The 27,376-nt window shown below is 36.5% G+C and overlaps 1 protein-coding gene across 2 annotated transcripts in view; it reads right to left on the reverse strand.

Moving 5' to 3' along the window:
- Positions 1-5,416: 5,416 nt before the first annotated feature.
- LOC141397444 (uncharacterized) overlaps positions 5,417-27,376 on the reverse strand; it is a 46,037-nt gene continuing 24,077 nt past the window's right edge. The window contains exons 2-4 of one of the 2 annotated variants that reach the window (XM_073973599.1): positions 6,385-9,229; positions 6,118-6,269; positions 5,417-5,951 (exon numbers count right to left, since the gene is read on the reverse strand). In XM_073973599.1, coding sequence (XP_073829700.1) covers positions 5,820-5,951; positions 6,118-6,269; positions 6,385-9,229 — 3,129 coding nt within the window. In that variant the 3' untranslated portion in view covers positions 5,417-5,819. Of the gene's footprint in view, positions 5,952-6,117; positions 6,300-6,384; positions 9,230-27,376 lie in introns of both variants that reach the window. The other variant, XM_073973598.1, reaches the window with a different exon arrangement.

Here is a 27,376-nt window from a genome sequence, read left to right on the forward strand (position 1 = left end):
ATAAGAAAAAAGTGACTGAAACCTTGAAAATATGTCATATGGGGGGCTGCTCTTCAATGGGGGGCTAAACCAAAACGCGAACAGATATTGACAATATTTTGTACACATGTTCCCCGTCCACTGAAACCCCAATATACCAATTTTCAGCAATATCGGCTGAAAAATGAACCAAATATCTAAAAATGGTCACAACAGATACATGGGGGCTATAGGAAACCGCGGAGCTATGTGGTCCATATTTATCCACATACGACCCACAAATATAAGAAACATTTTTGGAAAATTTTAGTAACCTACGTCCTTTGCATCAAAAGTTATGAGTAAAGTTCCACTAAAGTGCCCATATTTCGCACTGTGCAACGGTTAAGGTGCTATAGAATCCTGGTATGATCGGACGATCGGACATCTGTCATGTTTAACGTGGCTATGACAGATCCGAAGAGGTGTGCAATTTATCGAGCACTCCAATAGCGACCGGGTGAACAGAAGAGTTTGACGTCGTTTGCGACTCTTCCAGCTGACCTGGTGAACAGAAAGTTTGTGTGGTCCTCAGTTATACGTGGAATTCAGAAACAAGAAGTCCAAACCCCGTAAAGCAGGGATTTTCCCAAGGAGGGGTGATAACCTCTACCTTTTTGAAATTCCTGGCCCTCCCGATGGCGTTGAGTTAATTACGTACGCAATGAGTGGGTGTGGTCATCAGTTTTTAAGATATACATATTTAAAAAAGTGGGCGTGATCCCATATTTTGGCACCAAATATGTAGGTACACACAACCCCATTGCCTCCCAAAATGTATGCTGAAACCGATATAATCATAAGTTTGGCTTATACATATAGCGTCTAAAGGAAAGGCATCGGGAAAGTACCCCACCTCCTACGAAATTCATAAAAAATACATAAAAACGGCAAACCTTGAGCTTTTGCTGCAAATTTTATGGAAATCGGTTCAGTAGTATTGGAGATATAACATATTTCAAAAAGCAGGCGTGGTCGGGTCTTTAGCCCCCAAACAAGTAGCTAGGAACGACATTTGATTTTGATTTATATAGATTTGCAGATATGAAGTATTTTTGAAGCCTTTTTCTTATAAAGTCAACCCAGTATCTTGTCTAGAATCATTTCGCAATAGATACACATGTACAAATCGAAGGAGGTTTTCCTTCCTTCGGAAGTTTGATAGATTGGTAGTGGCTTGTAACGCTAAGACCTCGACAACATTATCACGTTGTTGGAGAGGACCAAGGTTAAGGAAATTAGTTGTTCCTATTTTCTTCAATACCGTTCGTGGTGGAGGGTACGAGCGGAACTAAACAGTTTCTGGCCTAGGCAACACGCTGTGTTGCCAGACGGCATTTGACTCTTTTTTGAAAGTTTGACAGTTTCAGTTTGACATATGACCATGTGTTGTGTTGTTTACAGTGGCTTGATTGAGACACCTCCAAAGCACGATTTTTGAACGCTTTTACAGTATCTTCTGGCGATTACTACTATTTTTCAGGCTCATACTCATAGTTCCATGATTCGTCACCTGGATCTATCTTATAAACGCCTTTTGAATCACCGCGATCGTATTGTTTTGAAATTTCTTGCACCGATCAACACTGTGCTCATGCAATATCAAATGTTAGTTGGTGGAGTAAATGCCCAAGGATGCTTCTATCTTGCATTATCCGTTCACGCATTGCTTAATTTGTATACCCTCAGCCTTTAGGCTAAGGAGGGTATATGAAGAAAAGACAAAATTTTTTAGTTTTCCATAAAAAAAAAATTAAAATATTTTTAAGCTACATGAATGATTTTTGGTACATAGATTGGGAAAAAAATCCCATTCTTAAATCTGTTGGAGATACTAATTTCGGTTGTTGCGCGCAAAAGTTATGGCGGTTTTAATTCTGATAAAAAGAAAAAAATCTTTAAAAGACTCTAATCATTATATCGAGAAACTCTCTTAATTAGGGGCTCCCTACATACTATATGGTTACTGAGGTCCCATAACTTTAGTGAAAAAGTTGTAAATTTTCGCGGAAATTAGGAAAGCATTCAAAACAATTGGTAGTTTACAACTTGTTCTAATAAAATTCAAGCTGTTTATGCATCTGAAAAATATATAAAAAATATGTACGTAATCTAAACATCGCGAAGATTCAAATGAAACCAAAACTATACAAATCCGTTTAGCGGTTTGCATATTATAGCAAGAAACAAAAAATATATTGAGGAAATTTATAAAATTTTTGTAAGAGAAAATATTTATTAAAATTTATTTTGTGAGTTAGTTGAACAAAATATAAGAAAAATAGGTCGGAGTTTTTCTTCTATTTTAGTTAAATTCCAAGCAATAAATAACATTTTTTATTCTAATCACTTCTCGAAAACACGCTAACATCTAGCAGAAGATATGGATATCTTTCAAATAAATGTTGGGTTCCTTTAAATGGGGTATAATCTTGAAATAAAATTGTATCGGGTAATGTTCATTTTGAAATGCGTGTAAATCGCGAAATCCTCGAAATCACTTGATGCGCATGCGGTTTACCAATACAGCGAATTCTTCTCTTTTAATTTGTACACATTTGCCAGGATTTACTTTGGCCGCTAAGATGTAGCATCGTCTGCAGTTTAGTGTGCAACAAACTGTATAACGCTTATATTTTGCACAAAGTGCATACACTTTTTATGCGCATCCGATTTCACTATCAACCGTGAAAAAATACATCGATCTAAACATATTTCAATAAAATCCATCAAGAACCGTGGATGTAGCATCACACAGTATTTTTTGGATAAATCGGATACAGCTCCCATGCCACTAAATTTTTCAAACCGCTGTTTTCGACAAACGCGAGTGATGATTCACTTTCTTCATTGAAATGGAAACGATCCACATAAAACGCGAATTAGTCAGCGATATTTTGATATTTTGCAGTAGCCATTTCCGCCGTTCTAGTAGATGGATTTTTACGATCTGTGATTCATATGATCCGGATCGTCGAAAAACTAAAATATCGCGGGGTACCAGCACACTCAAAACGATCTTGTAAATACTGTACCCAAAAAATATCGCACTAAATTTTTGCCTTTGGCAGTAGATTACTCTGCTGCTGTGTGGGCTACATACTTAATATACATATCAGATTATGCGAAATCGCGAGTTCTTTAGTCCTATAATTGGTTTCTCGAAATATCCGAATGCGCGTCCCAGTTACATAAAAATTACAAAAAACACCTGAAATCCGGCTTCAAAATGTCAGCATCCATAAAAGGTGGATGCAGTGCAAATTTTGGAAAGTGATACATTAGAAGTGTAATCTTCATTTTGTATTCTCCTACTTTTACTTCGGACAGATGTCCGTCATTTGAATGGTTTAATCAGAAATCGAATAGCAATGTAAAAAACCTGTTTAGATTCAACGTGTTTTTACCTATGGTTTTTCCTTTACGCGGTCGTAACTACAATGTAAATTACATTTTTTTGCTAAATTTTTGAGCTTTGTACAAAAACATCTAAATTAATCCAGCAATAGTCATAGTTACTGGTAAACTACAATAGTTCGCGTATTAAAATAGTGCAAATCTTGGCTTCATGGAAACTAAAAAATTTTGACTTTTCCTCATATACACTTTGATACGATGAAAATGTGCCTCATCGAAATAATGGTTTTAGACCCCAAGTATGTTTGGACGAAATGTGTTTCAGACAACTTAGAGTCGATCTAGCCATGTCCGTTCGTCTGTCTGTCCTGCTGGCTGGAGCGCACGATAACTCTCGAACGGATGAACCGATTCGGTTCAAATTTTGGCTTTCGTAATATTTTGCCTAAACTTAGTTTAAGTTCGAAGATGGGCTATATCGGTCCAGTCCTTCCGGTACGTCCCCCACAAAAGTTCGAAAATGTTCGGAAAATTTGTGCGCACGATAACTCTTGAAGGGGGTAGCCGAATTGATTCATACTTTGCCCATCGTGAAATATATACCAGACTTAGATGTGGTTCTAATATGGACTCGGTCTACTCCTTCTGGTACCTCCCACACAAAATTTTAGATAAGTTCAGTTTAGGACCTGCTCTCGAATAGCTTTGATTTTTGTTTTAGCAACTTCTATTCACCGCCCCCTAAACGACGGTAAAAGTTTCATCAGGGGCAAGTCCATACTTCCTGAGAAAATAGCCTGAAAGTTGCAAAAAACCCCTCGAACGGATCTGCCGATTCGGTCCAAACTATGGTCTTAGTAATATTTTGTCCAAACATAGTTTAAGCTTGAAGATAAGCCATATCGGTCCTCTCCTTCAGGTACCTCCCCCACAAAAGTTCAAAAATGTTCGGAAAAATTTTTCGTACGGTAACTCTTGAAGGGAGTGGCCGAATTGGTCTATACTTTACACATCCTAATATATCTACTAGATATAGATCAGGTTCAAATATGGACTATATTTGTCCACTCTATCCAGTACCTCCCATACAAAATTTCGGATAAGTTCACTTTAAGACCTGATATCGAATCACTTTGATTTTTGTTGAAGCAACTTGCATTCGCTACATAAATTATGATGGTAAAAGTTTTTTTTCAGGGGCAAATCTACACTTCTTAAGCAAACAGCCCGAAGGGAGTAAAACCCCCCTAGTGGCACCATATGTAGTGGCTGGAGATCGACTTCCATAATGGTCAATGTCGATCCATTCCTTCAAGTATTTCCTCCGCAAAACTTCTGCTCTTTAATCTAATCAACATTTTTGTCGGTTCATACGTCCAAATATTTTAAAACCCTTTAGATACATACGTTATTTGGGAAAAAATTGTTTCAATATACACAGGCTGAGTCGGCCAAGCCGACTGATACTTTTTTTACTTGTTTTCTGGCAAAATGGTCGTTTTTTATGGCGACCCTCACGACCTTCGATTCATAGCGAGTGTCGGTCTCGATTGAATTCATTAAACCAGTTTTTGATAGTGTTTTATCAACATACAAAGACTTAATTTGATCGATGTACTCTTGTCGTGATTATCAACGAAGAAAGTTTTTTTGCAAAGTGATGTTTTCAAGTCACTGTAAACAGCCCAACACGTGGTCGTACGTCAAACAGTACTAAGAACGATTATGCTAAAAAATGTAAAACTTTTCAATGGAAATGTAAAATTGCTTCTGGTATTGCCTAGGCCAGAAACTTTTTTAGTTTCCCTCCTATACAACGTTTTGTCCGACAGAACTTAACGCCGTTCTTATTATATCCATGTACGCCCAAGTATTTATTGTTATTATTTAACAACATGGGTTAATTTCGAATATTGTTTTTACAATTATGTGTACTTTCTTATAAATTGACAAACAAATTTTGTTTTCTTGACCAACTGTACTTATCAATATCCAAACATCAACTTATCAATGTTCTGTTTAAAAGGAAAATACTCAGATATCGCTTCATACGCTTGTATTTTTTACTTAAAAAAATATTTACAAAATTCATAAAAAATAATAATAAAATAATAGTAAGACGTACAAATTTAATTAAATAATACATAAATAATTATTATTTATGTCGAAATTATGACTATGTTGACCATATACATATTGGCTGGAATTTAGTGCATCCAGAGAGGGAGCAACAGCAGGATCAAGGTTCCTTGGTATTCAGCGATTCTCATAGATTAAAGCTAAAGCAAGGTGTTGTGTAATTGGAATTTTGAAAAAGAACTAAAAAATGCTTTATGCCATATCTGCTATATACGACATGATTAAAATTTCCTAAAAATATATTTGGGAGGGAGGATTATAATACAATGGATTGGAATATGATTCGTTTATTGGATGGAGACAGTTTATCTCGGCGAAGGTTCCATATTCTTCTTTTTGTTTGCAGCAACCTGTCTGTCTTTGGTAAGGTCCATAATATTCTGCGATGTTGAGCCACTCGATTCCAGATTTTTGGATGATTTAACAGTCTTTTGAACCTGTAATAATATGTGTTTGTGTGGATGTGTGTGTGTGGGATGTGATAATTGAATATGAAGAAGTGTGGTGAGTGAGGGTGGTTATGTAGACAAAAAAAATCACATATTAATAAATTTCCATTATAAAAACATAATGAAGATTTCAGTTCGCTTTATAATGCTTTACTTTGGAATTGCCGTCTATTATTTCCACCGGCTCGGAAGGCACATAAGCCGATAGACCTCTTAAACCAATGTGTTCCGGTATGAAGAATGCATTACTGAAAACTTCCTGAGATAGATCAAAGCGATATTTTCCCTTGTTGTTATAGTCGGTACCTAAAATTTTCAAAAGATTACTGGCAGTAACTGGAAAAAAGTTGGAAAAGGGGAATGGGGGTTAGGCACAGGGATTCGGGTTAGGGGCGAAACTCTTCGATATGTTTGAACTTACCATTGCCTGGAGTTGGCCTTACTAAAAATCTTGGAGATTTAAAACCACTTCCAAATGCGCTGTATGGCCTTTCTGTGGTCGTTGTCGATGTTGAGGAAATTTGTCGTTGGGGAAAGAATACGGGTTGAGGCGTTACCACATAGACCTTCTCCTTGGTCTTTGGTGATATTGAGACCTTTGCCTTTCGCCAAAGTTCTTCTGGCTCTATCTCTTCAACATCTTGCTGATAGTAGGGTTTACGTGTTGTAGTTGTGGAACTGGTAGTGGTAGTAGTGGCGGTTGTGGTACTGGTTGTTGTCATAACTGTAGTTGGTGTCGTCGGTGTGGTAGTGGTTTTGTATTTCGAAATTTCTTGACTGTCATACATATCCTGTAGATGGTTGTCGTTTAAGGCTGTGAATTGAAAATGCTTCCTTTCATATAAGGGTTCCAAGCTATTAACGGAGGCCGACAGTTCTGAGGTATCTGCAAATCCCTTGGTGGTTTTCGATTGCCTTTGTGGCTTAACAGTTGGCTTCATCGTCGTTATGGTTGTTGTCGTGGATGGTAAATATTCCTTGGGGATGTGTTTCGATCTACCCAAAATTGTGGGCGTACTTGGACGATGTGATAGCGAGGTATATTCTTGTTCTGTCCAGTCGTCAATGTTTTTCTGCAAGGTCTGCAAATCGAAATTCAAAGAGTTGGGACTTTGTTTCAGCTTTGTGGATGGTGTGTGTTCCCGCTGCAACAACTCTCTAAGATTTGAGGCAAGAATTTTCGTTAAGTATTTCGTTGGGCGAGGTTTCGCTGTTGTTGTCGTTGTCGTTAGCGGGCTCAATTTCACATTGACCAGCATTGTCTCTGCCGGCGTATGAAGATCAGAGTTTTGGGCCTGGATCCAATCGGAGAAAGTGGCCGCCGTATTGGGAGCTTTAGTGGTGGTATTTTTTGTTGGTTCAAAGGGACGAGGTTGAACTTTGGTTGTGAAAGGTATGAATGGATGTCTGTTGGTCTGAGTGGATAATGCTGGAGGTGACATTCCCGCATAATGCCCGCTGGCATCTATGGAGCTATAAGTTGATGTAGGCGTGGGCGAGGCAGGCGAAACTGAATTTAGATGATATTGTGTCTCTTCATTGAATTTGTGATTTTTAGCTCCAATTCTTAAGCCTAGATCGGCCGGGTCTCTGGTGAATGGTCTTGGTGCTCCAAAGCCTATATTTAAATGTTGTATTGGGGAATCCAAAAGCCTTTTTGGTGTTTCCCGATCCCGTGGTTTCTGTGGCCACAGTTTAGTTGACGATGTCTGCTGGCTAGTCTGTACCGAAGCAACAAACTCTACATCATTATTCTGTGGTGGCTGTGTTGTAGGTCTAAGGGTTGTGGTGGTTTCCGCCTCCGTATTAATGTACATCTCTGGTGTTGTGGTAGCGTATACGAAATCGTTCGATTCCAATGTCCATGAATCGTACTGATTGCCATCGGAATGAATGGAATTATTTTTAACAGAAGCGGCAACAAAGTTATCGAGATCATAACTGTGATCCTGAGTATCATAAACTGTGGTGGATTGCTCATAGATCTGTGGTGGCAGCGTTGAATCTTGATATTGATTGTCAATAACAAAACTTCCCGGTTCCGTTAGAATTTGGGATGCAGGTATGTGCTGATTTAGATAAGGACTCAATGTTGAATGCTGATAGCGTCCAGTGTTGACAATCGGTTTAATGTCGGTTTGATGATTTTCTGGTAAATTCGAGCTGGTGGATTGGACATCGAATGCATGTGTCTGCACAAATGATGCCGGATATTCCACGGAAGAAATATAATCGGCCACCTGGTGACTTTTAATAATTTCAAAACTGGCGTCATTATTTTGTGTGGTGGGAGGAATTTGGGTGGGAATTACTGTGTCAACGTGGATTTCGGAATGTGCCGATGCTATGCTATCAGTAAAATGGGCCGCTTCTGTAGATGGAAGTTGCTGTTGAATCGCTGGTGCTGAAGTTGGGGTACTGGGATGAACAGCATGCTCATGATATGTTTGAGCAGTGAATTGTGTGGATGGCACCTGTGAAGGTTGATGGAATGGTCGGGCATTATAGATTGGCAGTTGAGCTGAATTGCTTAAATTCGGTATGGGAATTGGTATAAAAGGCCCAGAAGAGTATTGCAACTGATTGCTGCTTGGAAGTTGTCCATTATTTGTAATTTTGGGTGGAGCCGGTGGGCCAGTGTGAGATGGTGCTGGTGGCGGAGGATAGTGGAATTGAACGGCTCTTTGTTTTACATTCGAAGCGGCATGTTGTAGTTGTGGCACTGGTGGTTGTTTGTATAACGGTACATGTCCGTTTTGTGGGTGATGTTTGCTTGGATCCCATGGATACTGGACACTGTTGTGCATCATTGGCACCCAAGGATATTTATTGCATAAATTACATGGTTCCTTATTTCCAGACCCTTGATTTTGGGGTTTAGGATAGTAATACAGATGATTATTTGTACTCGCCGCCGCACTAGCATGTTGATCTTGTGAATAATTTTCATTGGCAAAACCGAACCATCTAGCCATACGACTTATAAGTCCCGCCTCATTACCCGTTTTCGTGAAGGCTTGACTATTGGGATAGGCATAATGTGGCACAGTACGACTTTCGCTGGGTAGTGTATTGGAGGGCCTTGCGGCTGGAAGTAAACGTGTGGCCACAGGTGAATGTGCCGCTGTGGCTGCTGCAGGAACTGGGGGAGGTACTAAATAATCTAAAGGCGGTGGAGCTGCACCTAGTGCTATGTGTTGAGCGATAAGGCACATCACTAACAGACTCATATGTCTCACATCTACACACTTCCTATGCTGATGAACCTGCAAAAGAAGAATTTATTACAAAGTTTACTTTGGATACATATTTATCAATATATTGTCTACGATGTAGGCTTAATATGTAAGGATATATCTTGTATATATAAAAGAGCTTAGTGATAAGTGAGTGAGTGAGTGAGTGAGTGAGTGACATGTATATCATCGCCCAGCCGAAACCGCTGAAGCTAGAAAGCTGAAATTTTGACTGTAGGTTGCTGTCGGTGTGTAGGGGTGAGATAAGGCTGGGTTTTTGGAAATTCGACCTAGAAGGGTACGAAGCTAGAATTCTGAAATTTAGACTGAAGGTAACTGATGGAGAGTTAGAAAGATGTACCAAAGGGTTTTTGGAAACTCGACCTCTAAGTGTACGAAAAGTACTAAATTTTGTACGAATTGGATATTTTGAAGGGATTTAGCTAGAAACTTGGAATTTGGTATGGAAATCAAGGTTGGAAAGTGGTGTTTATAAAAGGAAATGGTTTTGGAAATTAGTACTCATGTGTACGAAAAGTTCTAAATGGTACTAAATTTAGTACAATTTGGATTTGGGTGAACGGATAGAGCGGGAATTCTGAAATTTGGAATGTGGATCACTGATGGAGAGTTAGAAAGATGTACCAAAGGGTTTTTGCAAATTCGACCTATAAGTGTACTAAAAGTTACTAAATTTATTACCAGTTGTATATTTTCCACTGATATATCTAGAATCCTGGAATTTGGTATAGAAATCAAGGTTGGGAAGTGGTGTTAATAGAAGGAAATGGTTTTGGAAATTCGTACTCATGTGCACGAAAAGTTCTAATTGGTACTAAATTTAATACAATTTGGATTTGGGTGAACGGAAAGAGCTGCAAACCGGAAATTTGGAACTACGATGGCTGTTGTAGGGTAGGATTGAGTCATGGAAATAGCTTTGGAAAATTGTACTTATGTGTACGAAAAGTATTAAATGGTAATAAATTTGGTACAATTTGGATTCGGGCGAACGGATAGAGCTGGGAACCTAGAATTTATAATAATAATTACTGTTGGAGTACAGGATTGAGGTAGGTTGGAACTTCGTTCTTATGTGTACGAAAAGTATGTTGAAATTTGGAATTATGATTACTTTTGCGTGTAGGATTGAGGCAGATTTCGGAAATTCGTTCTTATGTGTACAAAATACTTTTTGTACACATAAGTACGAATATTCGAATGGTACTAAATTTGGTACCATTTGGATATGGGTACAATATGGTGCTATTTGGAGTGGAGGATTGAGATAGTTATTGAAATTCGAACTTTCGTATGAAAAGTATTAAATGGTATACGAATAACGGTGGAATTCTGACATTTGGTATTATAGTCGCTGTTGATGTGTAGGGTTGAGATAAGTGAACGAAAATTACTAAACGCCACAAAATTTGGTTAAAATATTCTGATTAAATTGTAAATAAGTATCGCGATTGGGATATAATTTGGGATATCGCGATGTTATTTTTGAAACGAAACCTATTATAAGTACTAAATTTGGTTGTTTGTTGGTTTGTTGGTGTTCAGATAAGGAGTTTTGAAATGCATACAAATTCTGAAACTAGGTATGGAGGTTGCTAAGGACTGAATTATTGAGTTGGTATTGGAAATAGAAAAAATACAGAATAGTACGAATAGTACAAGTTCAATAAATTTTATATTGGGCTAAGGAGAAGTTGTCAGTTTCACTGTTAGAGGTGTTAGTACAATAAGCGTACTAGAAGTATTAAATAGTACTAAATATTGAAGCACTGGTATTGAGAATGTCTATAAAAATCCGCATTTAAAATGTATGCAATGTTTCTGCATGTAATACCATGGAGTTTTAAAATTGTATCGAATAGTGTGCTAATGCTTTAATGTTAACGCTAAGGTCGTTTCTAAATTTTCCACTGAAATCAAACAGTCAAACGTATCTTTTGAACAAAATTGTTTTTTTTTTTATTCTGGACGTTTTAGAAAATACAACTATTGTTTTGCAATAAGGTTTTTATACCCTGTGAACAAAAAAGTCTAAATTAAAATGTGTAAAAAATAAATATCAATTAAAAATTTTCAGTGTCCACCATTTTCATATGAAATATTGTTTATTTGTATATTATTCCCTTTCCGCATACGAAGTAGCGGGCATTTTGCTAGTGCTCTACTAAAATGTAAAACTTCTTCCAAAAAGTTGCTTCTGTGAAAATTGGAGAACCAAATTTATGTGGGTCATCTAATAAAACTCGATTATTTGAAGAACGCATAACATTGTTATTAAAGATGATGTCATATATTGATAAAGAAGAAGGTCGATATCGCTGCATACTGGCCATGGTCATATCGGTGGTGACTATTGCCGTGCATATAAAGAAGTGATTGGGTAGGCTCAAGCATCAGTTTATATACACGGTACAATAATAATTTGTATGGCAATTGTTACAATTATCATGTACGTTTGTGCAAATTGTTAAGTAATCGCTTGCTGATCATGATCATGATGATGATCGTGGTGGCATAAAAGCATAAATTATCATTGTATCATTGTATGACGATATTAATGATTAGCGGCGACATAACCCCCAAGCAGTCGTCATAAGTATGCGTAACGTGACTTCTTTGGCATTTAGATGGCCAGGCATACAGACAGACTGACAACAATGATGCGACGCTCTGTTGTAACATGGGCATGCGGCAACCAACGCAATCAGTAGTCCAATGAAATTTCATATCTCATTTGCATACCCACATTTATATCGGTTTACGTATGTACATATGCATGTTTGTGTGTATGTTTTGAGCTTTTAAGTGTAATCTATGCTAAAAGAAATGAATTTGCCAACAAATTCCCACAGAGTTTGGTTTGGTTTTTTTTTTGCAAAAGATTACCGGAGTCTTTGACATCTTCTCCTGCTGCAGTTTTTTTCTGAGTTTTTACTGCAATTGTTGTAATATTCGCTGTAATAAAACAATAAATATTAGACGTTGTTTTACGTTCAAATATGTACGTGAGTGTGTGCATTGCATACGAATCTGCACACATTACAGTCCGTTGTCATTATTGTGATGTGGCCATAAATTTAGGAACTTTGCTTTTGCCTCATCAAAGAAATCTCTTTGAGTTTATCCAAGTGCTGGGCAAATTTTAGTCATTGCCAAAGTCATTTTTGCTTTCACTAAAAATCTCAAATATATATTCAAAATAATAATGTTGATATTGTTGTAACCACTGCTGTATTGTCTTTAAATTAATTATATTTATGTGTGTAGATCATATATATGTACATATCTATGAGGGAGTTTGATAAGTTGAACGGTTAGTCGGAACATGTGGCCGCATATGTAAATATAGTTCAAACATTAGAAGTGACACAATTTGACATACATTTTGGGCATAATTGTTAATTGAACCTACATAAATTTTAATTGCAATCTTGTCTGAAATTATATACATATCGTCGGTGTCATGCTTAAGTGTTCCATATGCCATTTTAATGTTTTGCGTCGCAACTGTGTGGAGCTGGCTAAAGCAAATATTTATATTTTTGGCTTGAAATATTAATAATAGTGTATAGAACATATTCGCAAAAATTCAGAGGAATATGTATTGAAATATACAAGTTATAGAGATTAATTAAAAAAAGAATTTTTGTCGAGCAGATAGGAGAAAGCCGACTAGAAATTCAGAAAGAGCATACCGGAAAACCCTAGAAACCACATGTATCTCAAAAAGGCAAACATCGCGTATGGAACACTTAAGCATGACACCGACGATATGTATGTACGTTTCAATTACATTTAAAAACTTGTGATCGTTTTACATTGTATTTAAATTTCCAATTGCAAAGAAATGATCATCATAAATGCTGTCTATTGACGTATTGAATTGTATATCTATATATATAAAAGAGTAGTGAGGTGAGTGACTGACTGACTGACTGACTGACTGATTGACTGACTGATTCATCAGCGCCCAGACGAAACCGCTGAAGCTAGAAAGTTGAAATTTTGGATGTAGGTTGCTGTTGGTGTGTAGGGGTGAGATAAGGCTGGGTTTTTGGAAATTCGACCTAGAAGTGTACGAAAAGTACTAAAAGGTACTAAATATGGTACCCTTTGTATTAGGCAAACGGTAAGAGCTAGAATTCTGAAATTTGGAATGAGGGTAACTGATGGAGAGCTAGAAAGATGTACCAACGGGTTTTTGGAAATTCGAACTACAAGGGTACGAAAAGTACTAAATGGTACTAAATTTAGTACAATTTGGATTTGTGTGAACGGATAGAGCTGGCATCCTGAAATTTGAAATTAGGGTAACTTGTGGAGAGTCACTAAGAAAGGTTTTTGGAAATTCGAACTATAAGTGCACAAATAGTACTAAATGGTACTAAATTTAGTACAATTTGGATTTGGGTGAACGGATTGAGCTAGAATATAGACATTTGGAATGAGGGTCACTGATGAAGAGTAACAATGAAAGGTTTTTGTAAATTCGAACTATAAAGGTACGAAAAGTACTAAATGGTACTAAATTTAGTACAATTTGGGTTTGGGTGAACGAATAGAGCTGGAATCCTGAAATTTGGAATGAAGGTCACTGATGGAGAGTAAAAAAGAAAGGTTTTTGGAAATTCGAACCATAAGTGCACGCAAAATATTAAATGGTACTAAATTTAGTACAATTCGGATTTGGGTGAACGGATAGAGCTGGAATCCTGAAATTTGGAATGAGGATCACTGAAGAAGAGTAAAAATGAAAGGTTTTTGGAATTCGAACTACAAGTATACGAAAAGTAATAAATGGTACTAAATTTAGTACAATTTGGGTTTGGGTGAACGAATAGAGCTGGAATCCTGAAATTTGGAATGAAGGTCACTGATGAAGAGTAAAAAAGAAAGGTTTTTGGAAATTCGAATTACAAGGGTACGAAAAGTACTAAATGGTACTAAATTTAGTACAATTTTGATTTGGGTGAACGGATTGAGCTGGAATACAGACATTTGGAATGAGGGTCACTGATGAAGAGTAACAATGAAAGGTTTTTGGAAATTCGAACTATAAGGGTACGAAAAGCACTAAATGGTACTAAATTTAGTACAATTTGGATTTGAGTGAACGGATGGAGCTAGAATCCTGAAATTTTAAATTAGGGTCACTGGTGGAGAGTAAGAAAGAAAGGTTTTTGGAAATTCGAATTATAAGTGCACGAAAAGTTCTAAATGGTACTAAATTTAGTACAATTTGGATTTGGGTGAACGGATAGAGCTGGAATCCTGAAATTTGGAATGAGGATCACTGATGAAGAGTAAAAATGAAAGGTTTTTGGAATTCGAACTATAAGTGTACGAAAAGTAATAAATGGTAGTAAATTTAGTACAATTTGGGTTTGGGTGAACGGATAGAGCTGGAATCTTGAAATTTGGAACGAAGGTCACTGATGGAGAGTAAAAAAGAAAGGTTTTTGGAAATTCGAATTAAAATTATACGAAAAATACTAAACGGTACTAAATATAGTACAACGTGGGTATGGGTTAACGAATAGGGCCGGAATCCTGAAATTTGGAATGTGGGTCACTGATGAAGAGTAAGAAAGATGTACCAAAGGTCGAAAAGTCCTAAATGGTAGTGATTTTAGTATGATTTGGATTTGAAGAGCTGGAATCCTGAAATTTGGAATTAAGATTACTGTTGGAATATAGAATTGAGATAAGGAGGTAGCTTTGGAAAATCGTGCACGAAGTTGTACTAAATGGTACGAAATTCGCTATAATTTGTATTTGTGTGAACAGATTATTGTTGGAGTGTAGGATTGAGGTAGAAATTCGTACTTATGGAAAAGTGCTAAATGGAACTACATTGGCTATAATTTGGGTTTAGGTGAACGGATAGAGCTGAGATATAAAAGTACATTTTGGAAAATCGTGTACGAAAAGTGCTAAATGGTACAAAATTTGGTACCTTTTGGTATTTGCTATATGGTATAGAATTTTGTATAACTTGTGATTTTGTAAAGGGTGTTTAGAGTGGAGTTAGGGAGGAGGTTTTGAAAATTCGTACTTATTTATACAAAAACTTCTAAATAGTCCTCAAGTGGGTTTCAGGGAAACTGGTAAAACTGGAAAACTGAATTGGGGTTAGGATATATGTTGAATATAAGGAAGTAATTTTTGAAACGTTTAGCTATGTGTAGGAAAAGTTGGGTAACATGTTGATACCAAAAACATTTTAAATAGTTTTGGTGTTGGGTGTAGGAACAAAGCTGGGATTATATAATTTAAAAATACGCTATTTGTACAAAAAATACGAAATGGAAAAATATTTGTTATGAAGATCGCTCTAAAGTTTGAGACAAAGTTCTGAGTTTGAAAAATTGTACTGAATATTGCCCTATTGATTTGATGTGAACGCCAAGGAGTTTCTAAATAATGTACTGAAATTAAGTAGTCAAACGTGAAGTATCTTTTCAAAAAATGTTTTTTGTTCTGACCGCTTTGGTATGTAAATTTGAAAACGTGGTCCAATGCGACAATTTTGTTAACTAGAAGGTATTTACCCCTGATATTAAAAAATTCTAAATTGAAATGCCTTCAAAAAATTTTCCGTTATATACGGTTGACATACCGGTGCACATTAAGTACAATTTTTTGTAAAGAAGTTTTCTAACCTTTCATGCCACAAATTCCGAATTTCGGTTGGAAAATGCGCAGAAGATCTTCAAAATACTCTAAATCTTCAAAATATTTCTTCTAATAAACGTGGATTGAAGTGGAGATTTTTTAAATTAAACTTCTATATCCTCTGAGTATTCAAGGTCCAAATTTAAAGAAAATTGGACAATATACATTTGTTCTTCTTTTAAAATACACTAAGTCGAGAGGAACCGTTATATGGGGATATACGAAAACGTGGCCGAAAATTTAACGGACCTATTCGGGTTCTGGGCGAAACCGCTAAAGCTAGAACCTTGAATTGTGAATGTGCGTGATTGTTGTTGTGAAGGGATGAGATAAAGTTTAGTGTTTGGAAATTCGTACTGGAAGAGAATGCTGTGTTAGTGAAGGGGTAAAACCAGAAGTCAAATCTGAAATTTGCAATATGATACGTAGTTTTGTAAATTCGAAATAAAAAATATGGTAGCTGTGTAAGGATGCGATACGCCATTTTTTTTTTAAATTCTGACTACAATCAAAAAAATATTGGTAATAAAAATAGGTCTTAGTACAACAGAATCTCCAGTATTCACCATTCCCGTATTAAATATTGTTTATATATATATCGTTTCCTTTCCGCATACGAAGTAGCGGGCATTTGCTAGTTGGAATATAAAAAAATCCATTGCTAAATTTTTGTGAAATCCTAAAAATGATTAAAAATTCACCAATATTCAATTAAATACAACGATACTTCGCATTCCGCCGTTAATACGTTTCAAGAAAACGCTACTCAAAGTGAATCGACGCAAAGCGAATTATGATTTTCGAATAAATATGTAAAGTTTGGAGATTGTTTACCGATATCTCAGCTACATTATTGTAGAATGTATATTGTTTTTCTGTATATTGAAAGATTTAGAATCTGTGGACCAGAACCAGAGAAAACAGGATAAAAATCCATTAGAGAGACAATAAATTTTCTAACAACGTTACAAAATTTTGTTAACTAAAAAGAGTTTCCGAATTCCACTTCTGATGACTATAGTTGTGTTTATATCCTCAGCCATTAAGTTCCGATGGTTACATCAATATTAAATCAGTACATGGCCATGAAAATAGATGCTGTTTGTATTATTGGAAATATCAAAAGCTCCTCTTCTATATACAATTTGGTTCGTTCGGCAGAAGTTATGGTTATTTCACCCACTTAATATAATGCGTTCATCATACGAAGCAGTACATTTCTTGGTATAACATCGATCTGACTATTCATTTTTGTATAGAGCGAATACAAAATTAACCCAATATTCTTGTTTTTTTGAGTGAGTTTTATCCATAGGGAAGCCATTGGGATACCCGAACTTGACATGTTAAATTGTATGGAGTTACTTACATCCAAGCCTGATCAAATGTTCACAATTCACAACTGAAAAAAATAGATATCAACAGTCAAGTCCCCAACTCGATTATCTAGAGAAACTTCAATACTCAATTAATTTTTCTTTCCCTCAGCCGACCAAAATGTGTTTCATCGAAATATGGCTTTAGACCCCGAGTATGTTTAGGCGGAATCCTTTCCAGACCATTTGGAGTCTATTTAGCATGTCCGTCTGTCTGAAGCGCACAATAACTCTAGAACGGATTAACCGTTTGGGTCCGAAATTTTACCCTCGTAATATTTTGTGCTAACTTAGTATAAGTTCGAAAATGACCTATATCGGTCAACTACTTCGGGTACTCTCCCAACAAAAGTTCAAATTTTTTTAAAATTTTTTTTACTTTGCATATAGTATTATTCTTTCTATATATGGACTATATCGGTCCGCCCCTTCGTTACCTCCCACATAAAATTCGGAATAAGTAAAGTTTAAGAACTCCTCTCGGGTTGCTTTGAAATTTTTTCAGCACGTTCTCCTTTCTGTCCCCTTTACGACGGTACAATTTTATTCGCGGGCAAGTACATACTTCATGAGGTAATATCCTAAAATCTCTATGAAACTCTGATGGCACCAATTATATGGGAAATCCGAAAGAGAACTCTCACAGGGAGTTTTTGATTGGTCCAAACTTTGCTCATCGTATTTATTAAGGTCCCGTCCTTCGGGTACCTCCAACACAAAATTTGGGAAAATCGAAGTATAACAGCTCATCTAGGATCGTTTTTTCTGCAATATCAATATTACTCATTGCTTATTTTATAACAATTTCATTTGTTTGTTTTGTTTTTGTTACAATAACAAAATATATTTAAACGATATCGATGGTTGTTAAAAGTTACACAGTAGGCCTACTGATGTCTTCATTTGCTGTCAAAACATATTTTTGAATCAAAAATAAATAACAACTATTTGCTTCTATCAAGAATATATGTGTACAACATCTTTATTTAAGCTCCGCGAATAATTTTTTTATCGTTTTCTTCTATCTTTTGTAGATTCTTCGCACAAAAACGTTTGACAGCTAATGAAGACTACGGCCTGAATTCGCCTTTTGTACCACCTTCCGAAATTCGCCTTGGGTGTACCCTCGAAGGGAGAAACCGATTGGTCTAAACGTTGTACATCGTTTTATTCCTTACAGACTCGAATCATGCCCGAATAGCGACAATATCGGACCACTCTGTCGGGTACCTCCCACGCAAAGTTCTCGTCTAGGATACTTTTTAAATTTCTGGTAACATGTTCTGTATGCCGCGCTAGTTAAAAGGGATTTTTTTTCGGGTCGAATCGATACTGCTGTGTGTATATTTTTGTCGGCACAGCTGACTGATATTTTCTTAGCCTCAGCCTGTAGGCCATATACTCTTTCATGCGACCAAAATAGGCTTCAAGTACGAGTATGTTTGGACGAAAGCCGTTTCAGACAATTTGGTGTTGATCTAGCCATGTCTGTCTGTCTGCCTGCTAAGAGCGCACGATAACTCTCAGAGGGATTTAACGATTAGGCCTTCGTGATTTGTTGTTCAAACATAGTTTCAGTTCGAAGATGGACCATATGGGTCCGCACCTTCGGGTACATCCCCCACGAAAGTTCCATAATAAGGTGCACACCATAACTCTATGCTCATCGTATTTCTACCAAGCATAGATTAGGTTCGAATATCGACTATATCGGTCCACTCCTTCCGGTACCTACATGTGCGTAGCCAGGAATAGCTAGGAGGGGCAGCTGCCCCCCTCTAGATCCTACAAAACAGTTCATTTGTATGTAAAAAATTATAAATATTATTAGGAGTGAGTTAACACTTCCTTAGAAAATACCCCGAAAGCTTTAAAAATGTCATCATGAGTTGCGGCTGGTGCTCAAGACAATAAACCGGATACTGCGTTGGTCCAAATTTTGTATATCGTACTATTTCTGCGAACTTTAAATAAAGTTCGAAAATGGTTCTTGTCGGTCCACACTCTCCGGTACCTTCCCCACAAATGTTCAAAAACTTTGAATCTCGTAATATTTTGTACAATCATAGTTTAAGTTCAAATTTGCTTCACTCCTCACCCAAGTTCAACATTTTTGTTTAAGGCCTGTTCGCGTATTCTTTCGAAATTTCTACCGAAGATAGTCCTTATGGTCCTGTTTATAGCGATATTATGTATTTCGTGGGCAAGTCCATGGTTGCTGATATAATGGCTCAAAAGTCCTATATTATACGGTGACCAACTGTCGTGACTGGTGTGCACGTTATCTATCGAAATAAATGATAAAATTCAATTCCAAAACAGCCACAACAACAACACTTTTCATCCAGTTCATTCGTCCAATAAAAAAAAGAAATAATTAAAAAAATTAACTAAAAAATATTTTTTCTCTTTGTCTCACTAAGTACCCATGAAAAAAGTTTGAAAGTAGTGCAGTGCAGAGTTATGATTTCACAACATCTTTGCAGTCCACACGGAGTTATGAAAAATTCACTCCGTTCGATACATTTTAAAAGCACTCGCTTAAAGATCCCTACAGGTACAAGCCAATTTGTTGATCCCTACAGAAGACGTCGCAGTATTTTTTTCCAAATATAAAAAGTGTCTAAAATTCTAAAATTTGTTTAAAAAATAAAGAAATACAAACTAAAGTTGAGAACATTGCGGTAATTCACGAGACGGAAATTAGTTTTGGAGTGGAGTTGGTGTGAATTTCGAATCTGAGCTGGAGTGGGAGCATAATATGTATAAAAACCCCTTGGATGATGAAGCAACATCAATTGCAATGGCATAAAATGCAGAGCAGAGGAAGTAAAGTCGGTCACGATTAAATTTAACGGAGAATTTGTATAATTTGTGTTTATGTTATAAAGTTCTTAATACATTTTATTTATTCTGGGGCATTGTGCAATGGCTTGCATTTTTATAGCATATTTAAATGCAATCCAAAACACTGCATCAAATGCAGTGTCTTTTACACCCAAACATCAATCGACCGTTCGAAATATACGAGTAACCAAAAGAATTTTGAGCGGCAGAATAAATTTGTCACACTATATCCAGTTTCTAAGCAGAATCTATATACCCAATATGTATTTCATGAAGTTTCTCATGAATCAGCTGATAACAATTTACGCCGAGTTATACATTGTTGTAATCTACTTTCGATTGCCATAATGCAGCTTTTGCAAATGTTGAATTCTGCTGTAAATATTGGCATAATCACAAATTGTCTGTAGGGTTAAGAGAGATATGTCAGTTTTTTTATGAATGAATGATGAATGATCTTGCTTGGATATAGATATACATACGAGTACATATGTATGCATGTATTAATCTGAGAAAATATGCATATTTTGCGGTCTATACGTGGGATTTGGAAAAGTCATTGCCTTCCATTGTGGTTACTTGTTATGCATTTTTGTTTTGTTATTCATTTGGCGATGTGTATCTTGGCTGCCTTGTTTTAAACAATCTCCCTCTCATAAGTGTTTGTATGAAGAACTGGCAAAGGTGTGTTTGTGTGTCTATCATCGATGACACTTTCTTTTGGTAGACTGACTATACGAGTAGTAGCTCTGTGTGTTCGTTCTCCATAGATTAGGAATATAAATATTTCTAATCTTATCTGCAATGATTCTGATAGAAATATATCATCTGTAAGACCAAACTAATTAAACAATAATTATTATTTCCAAAATAAAAACAACAATGAGTGTCAGTTAGTTGTGACAAAAGTACACTGTCCCCCCCATTATTGAAGGGAGAATTATTTGGTATTTGTTTATACGATCTGTCTGTCTTTTTGATAAACTTCGATTCCAATATGTGGTGGCAATGTCTTAATCAATCATACGCTTCAATGTCCAACAGCCTAATGAAGGTTGACCAAATGACCAATTCAAATAATTTTTAAGGCATTTGAAGGAATTTTGATAAACAATTTTCATTGTCTATGCAATTGTATGTCACATTCATACCATGTTCGACCAATTCATTTGAAAGAAACGTGTGACGGATTTATGCAACCGCATTTCATTTTCAAACCAAGTCAAGTTGATGAAAACAAACTGGACCAATTTAAACTTGTCTCAATTCCAATTTCACTTTTGTCTGCCACAACAAGTGGAGCTGGATTGAAATTAAGTGATTTTCATGATTGCAGCATTTTTTCTTGTTATTTGGCTTTTGGCGGGAACTAGCCAGCCGTAGAGCATACACATTTATCGTTCCTTTTGGCAATGCAAAAATGTGGCTGATCTAGTTTTTTTGTGCGTTTGGATTTCACATGATACCCATATTTATATGTGTTTCATGTTTTTTTATCCTGGCAGAAAGTCATATAACTTGACTGAAAAATAACAATATAAACAGATTTGAAGGCTTTACGATAAAAATTAATGGCAAGTAGGTCCCTTTTATACCTTCTGGCGTATGTGCCTCATTGAAATAATGATTTCACATTATTTGAAGTCGATTTAGTAATGTCCGTCCTTCTGCCTGTCTGGCTGGCTGGAGCGCACGATAACTCTTGAACGGATCAATTGATTTGCTCTCAAATTTGGCCTTCGTAATTTGTTGTTCAAACTTAGTTTAAATTCCAAGATGGGCTATATAGGTTCACTCCCACGGTGCTCTTGGAACAATTTTAAATGGAAGGTACTTACACCTCGAAAGTTTTTGCGGATTCTGAAACTACAATGTTTATAGATGAGAAAAATCAAAAAACAAGAAAAAATCGCAGGAGCGTTTTTTAAATAAATCGCGATTTAAGTTGACATTTTTAGGGGTTGTTTAGGTTTTCACCATTTTTCTTAGAAACCGCAAGTCCTATCAAAATGGGACTAAAGAAAATGTTGTAGCTATAAAAATTCTCTACAAGATCGACCTTTATGGTATTTTCGTAGTTTTTACCATTTTTGAGATATAGAAGTTCAAATTGGGACAATGCACTGACTGTATCGCCCCCTTATAAAACAATGTCATGTAGGGTGCGCCAAAATTAACTTTTGATGAAAACCGCTTACACAGGGAAAGTTTTTGTGAATTCTGAAACAGCAGTGTTCATAGATGAGAAAAATCCAAAAACAAGGAAAAATCGCTGTAGGGATTTTTTAATAAATCGCGGTCAAAATTCACATTTTTACGTGTTTTCTAGGTTTTCACGATTTTGCTTGGAAACCGCAAGTCTAATCGAAATGAAGCTAAAGAAAATGTTGTAGCTGTGAAAATTTTCTAGAGGATTGACGTTTATCATTTGTTCCCAGCATGTACCATTTTAGAGATATAGAAGCTCAGTTTAAATTTTTAGGTTTTTTTGTTAGGGTTTCGAGATTTTGCTTGAATACGGTAAGTCTTATCGACATGGGACCTGAGAAAATCTTAAAGCCGTGAAAATTCTCTACAAGACTGGCTTAAGTAACTTATCCCAAGTTGTAACATTTTGTTAGATATATAAGTTTAAGTTGGGAATTTGCAGTCATGACATTGTTTTATAAGGGGGCGATACAGAATTTAATTGATTTTGAGTTGTCCCAATTTGAACTTCTATATATCAAAAACTGTAAAACCGATGAGAATATTATAAAAGCCAATCTTGTAGAGAATTTTCGTAGCTACAACATTTGTTTTAGTACCATTTTGATAGGAATTGCGGTTTCTAAGCAAAATCGCGAAAACCTAAACAATCCCTGAAAATGTTAATTTAAATCGCGATTTTTTTAAAAAGCGCTCCTGCAATTTTTTTGTTTTTTGATTGTTCTCATCTATAAACATTGTAGTTTCAGAATCCGCAAAAACTTCCGAGGTGTAAGCACCTTCCATTTAAAATTGTTTCAAGAGCACCGTGCTCCTTCATGTACCTCCCCCACAAAAGTAGCTAAAATGGTGCACCGGTAACTCTCGAAGACAGTAACCGATTTGGTCCATACTTTGCTCATCGTAATATTTCTTCTAGGCATAAAAAAAGTTCGAATATGGACTATATCGGTGCACTCCGTTGGGTACCTCCCACACAAAATTTCGCAAAAGTGCAATTTAAGGCCTCTTCTTTATTTGGGGATCCTGTTACTACTGTATAAGTTCTTTAGGGGCAATTCCATACGTTCTGAGAAAATTGTACAGAAGCTGTAAAAACCCTAATGTCACCATGTGCAGTATCGAAACAGATAGTGCTTTGTCCAAACTTTGCATACCGTAATATTTGAGCTAATTTTGGATGGTGCTTATCGGTCCACTCCATCAAATACCTCCCCTACAAATGGTACGCACAATATCGATTTGGCCTAAACTTTAGATCTCGTATGTTTTTGCCCAAACATAGTTTAAGTTCGGAAATGGGATAAATCGGGTGCTTATCTCACAAAAGTTCAGCATTTGTGTTTAAGTGAAGTTTATGGTCTGTTCGAGAACCCTTTTGACATTTAATCCAAATCCATATTTTTATCGGCAAGTTTATATGTCCAAAAAGGGGCACAAAATTCTGAGAGTATATCTCTTAATTAAATGGATACCTATTTCACTAAACTACAAATTTGCTGAAAATCCCGATTGAAAATCCTGAGATTCCCGAAGACTGCAAGGCGGGTACATATGCCATTGCACGACGGTGACATCGCGTCTTCAAACAATTTATGGGTACTTCGTGATTATCAGTCCCAAATTATGGAAGGTATTGATGGACTACGTGAGAGAGCTAGACGTGACAAAATATAATAAAACAACCAGAACTCCTTGGATACAGCATCGCAATACATTGGAAGTAAATCTTTAATTCTCCTGTGAGGAACTTTAAGCCAGTCAGTCAATTGAATATAGACGCAGATATATCTGAAACACTCCAAGACTATGTATTAGCCGTCTACTAAAGTGAGCACACAATCTTCTACCTTATTTTGACTAGGGTCTCAATGTCGTCAGTTTCCACACCAATGTAGACATTCAATTGTTTCATGCAATAGGCTAATGCGTGGAAAAATTTTTTGGTTTTGCCAAAAACAAAGGCCATTTCGTTTCTTCGAATATTGTTTTGGTGAATAATTCATATTTATGTGCAACTTCATGAGGCCAAACCAAACCACAATATCCGAAAATGCTCTGGTTTTGTCAACCATTGGATAGCTTGGTAGACGTTGTTAGGTACCCATCACACTCAAGATTTCCATGAATAGGGTCATTATTATTCGCACAGAAAGTGAAATTGTTTATTGCATGGATGCGTGTGTTAGTGACGATGAGGATCTCCTAGCTTGGCAATAGTGGGTACCATCTTCAGCAGCACCAAAAACATAGTCGCATATACCTCACTAGCCACCAGCCTGCCAGCCAACAGTAGCCTCATCAAGGCTTTATTGGTATGTTGATGTTTGCAACAACAACAATTGCAAAAACACTCGTATATCAAGTTTGTTGGAACATTTACTCAACGACGACATTGGCCTTATGCCAATACCGGGGCTGGTTTGTTATTGCTGGGAAAATACCTCCAAAGGAAAACAAAATCATGGTGGAGGCTAAGGAAAAACGAGTTTGTGTCAATATTCAACAACAAATGTACATGCTGTAGTCATTCGAACACGACATTGACTGAATTTTCTTGGCCATTTCGGAATGAATGAATGTTGCCACTCATCATCATCATCGTAATCATCTTCCTCGCCGCAGTGATCATTTGATGATCGTTATTAAAATAAAATCACAACAAACAACCAAGCAACAACCAACATGTTGTGCATTTAAAACTTGTTGTAGAAAACAAACACCCGCCAACACCAACACTCACTAAGCCACATTCAACTAAGATGCAAAAGACATTTGCCAAAGCTGACTCTTGGAGAACAACCAAATTTTCTCCATGTACTCGTGTTTACTACCAAGTATTGTTGTGCCACACAGCCAGTATCGCATGTGTTGTTGCATGTGGACAAGTTTCTGTTTGTCTTGTTTAATGTAAGCCACTGAGGCAACGAACAGCGTAAAACAACTGGCCAAATATGACTTTGGCCAAGTCACAAGTTGAGAAGCGAGTCTTGCACCCCGGCATTACAGAATCTCGCTAGTTGTTGTCATTGTTCGAAATATGAATAGGCAATAAAATACCAACATTGTTAGCAAACAGAGTAACATTAACGAGGCAAGGTCGGATTGGCTATACATAAGTTGCGATAGATGATTTCCAGGGGCCCTTTTCATCATTTACAGTAAATGTTACAAAAGCATGGGAAATATACGCTCTTATGTTACCTTAATTATCCAAAACAAAATATAGAACTTCAATGTGCTGTATTGTCAACTCACGGGACGGGGTTGTATGCTGTTTAGCCAATTTGATTATGCAAATATAAACTGTAACTTAAATGTAGGGAGTATTCCCTTTTTCGACATAATGGCCATTTGAACGACGAGTAACTTTACGTGGAATATATAGTCATACATGTATAAGCCATCATGCAAGCAATGATACATATTTTCCTGTTTAAGATTGGTCTTTGATTTTTCTCAAGTCACAGATTTTGGATCGGGTCGGTCGTTTGTCGCGAATTTATGTCATTGACCTATAAACAAATCAATATCTGGCTACAGAAACAGAATTATTATTCCATAAAAAAATAATTGATATAGTTGTTATAAGGACTAAATCGACTTCGAATTTGTAGGATTGTGTCTTAACATACATATGTGGGGTTTGGAAGCATTATATATGAAAAAAAAACTGAAAATTGAATCCAACGGAAGTAGGTATTTCTAAAATTGCCCTATCATTTTCAACAATTAATTAGAAAAAGAAAACAAAATAGGAGAAAACAAATAAACTATACCTCTATAAAAAGCTGTATGAAAGTTATAAGAACTGTGCGTAAAACTAATAACATTGCCGTGCATATTTTTAATCTGTGTAGTTAATAAACTATAACGAAACGGGACCTGTACCGACAAATCTCTGCCGAGGGAGACTTACCAATTTTCAGCTACGAGTATGCAGCTAATGTGGCTAAAAGTTTTAAAATTCCCAAAATCGGGTGGTACTGATCTATAGGGGCTGTTTGAAAACGTCGATTATGATTCTACAATGCTTTATTGACATTATTCACATCAGTTATTCACACAAGACTTTATTTCGTTACAAAACACACAGTCAATTCTAGTAAGTGCAAAGGTTACTTCTTTACTCTTTAGATTACATTAACAGTCGCGGTCTGAATTACTACTCAATCGCCCAGCCGATCCTCGCCCGCATTTTTACTCGCTTGCGTATGCACAAACTGTTCTAGCAACCTCATCTGGGAGGTTCTCCAATGTTCAAGCGAGATCCAGATGCACATATTCGTATGCAAACAGAAGAATTAATGTAAACAAATAATACGATGCAGTAGTAGGGTATACAATGAATTACATCACTATCCAGAATCATAACTGAATAGTCAAAATAAATGAGAGAGATAGTACAAAAACAATTAGCTAAGCAAACAATGCAAATCAAGGCAAAATTATATTTTCATGATTACAGTAAACTCCATACAGAAAAAATTGTACCGTCGTAAAGGGAGCCGCATGGACAACCTGCCGAAAAAAACTTCAAAACGATCCGAGAGGAACTCTTAAAATTCACTTTATCCTAATTTTGTGTGGGAGGTCCCCGAAGGAATGGACCGATATAGTCCATATTCGAACACAATCTACATTTGGAAGGAATAATGCGATGTGCAAAGTTTGGAACAAATCGATTGCTCCCTTCGAGAGTTATCGTTCACACCATTTTACAGACAAATTTTGAACTTGGGGGGAGGTACCCGAAGGAGTGGACCGATAAGGCCCATCTTCGAACTGAAACTAAGTTTGGACAAAACATTACCATACCCTAAATTTGGTTCGAATCTGTTGATCTGTTCGAAAGTTATCGTGCGCACCAGCCAGACAAGCAGAAGGATAGACATGGCTAAATCGACTATAAATTGTCTGGAGTGAATTTCGTCCAAACATACTTGGGGTCTAAAACCGTTATTTCGACGAGGCACATTTTTGGCCGTATCAAAGTGTATAATGTCGTTCGTTGGTAAGGGCATCAGTTGAGAACGGCTGGTTTGGTTTG

Source organism: Musca autumnalis, unplaced genomic scaffold, assembly GCF_047663935.1.
Source record: "Musca autumnalis isolate F117 unplaced genomic scaffold, ASM4766393v1 scaffold_3, whole genome shotgun sequence".
NCBI lineage: Eukaryota > Metazoa > Arthropoda > Insecta > Diptera > Muscidae > Musca > Musca autumnalis.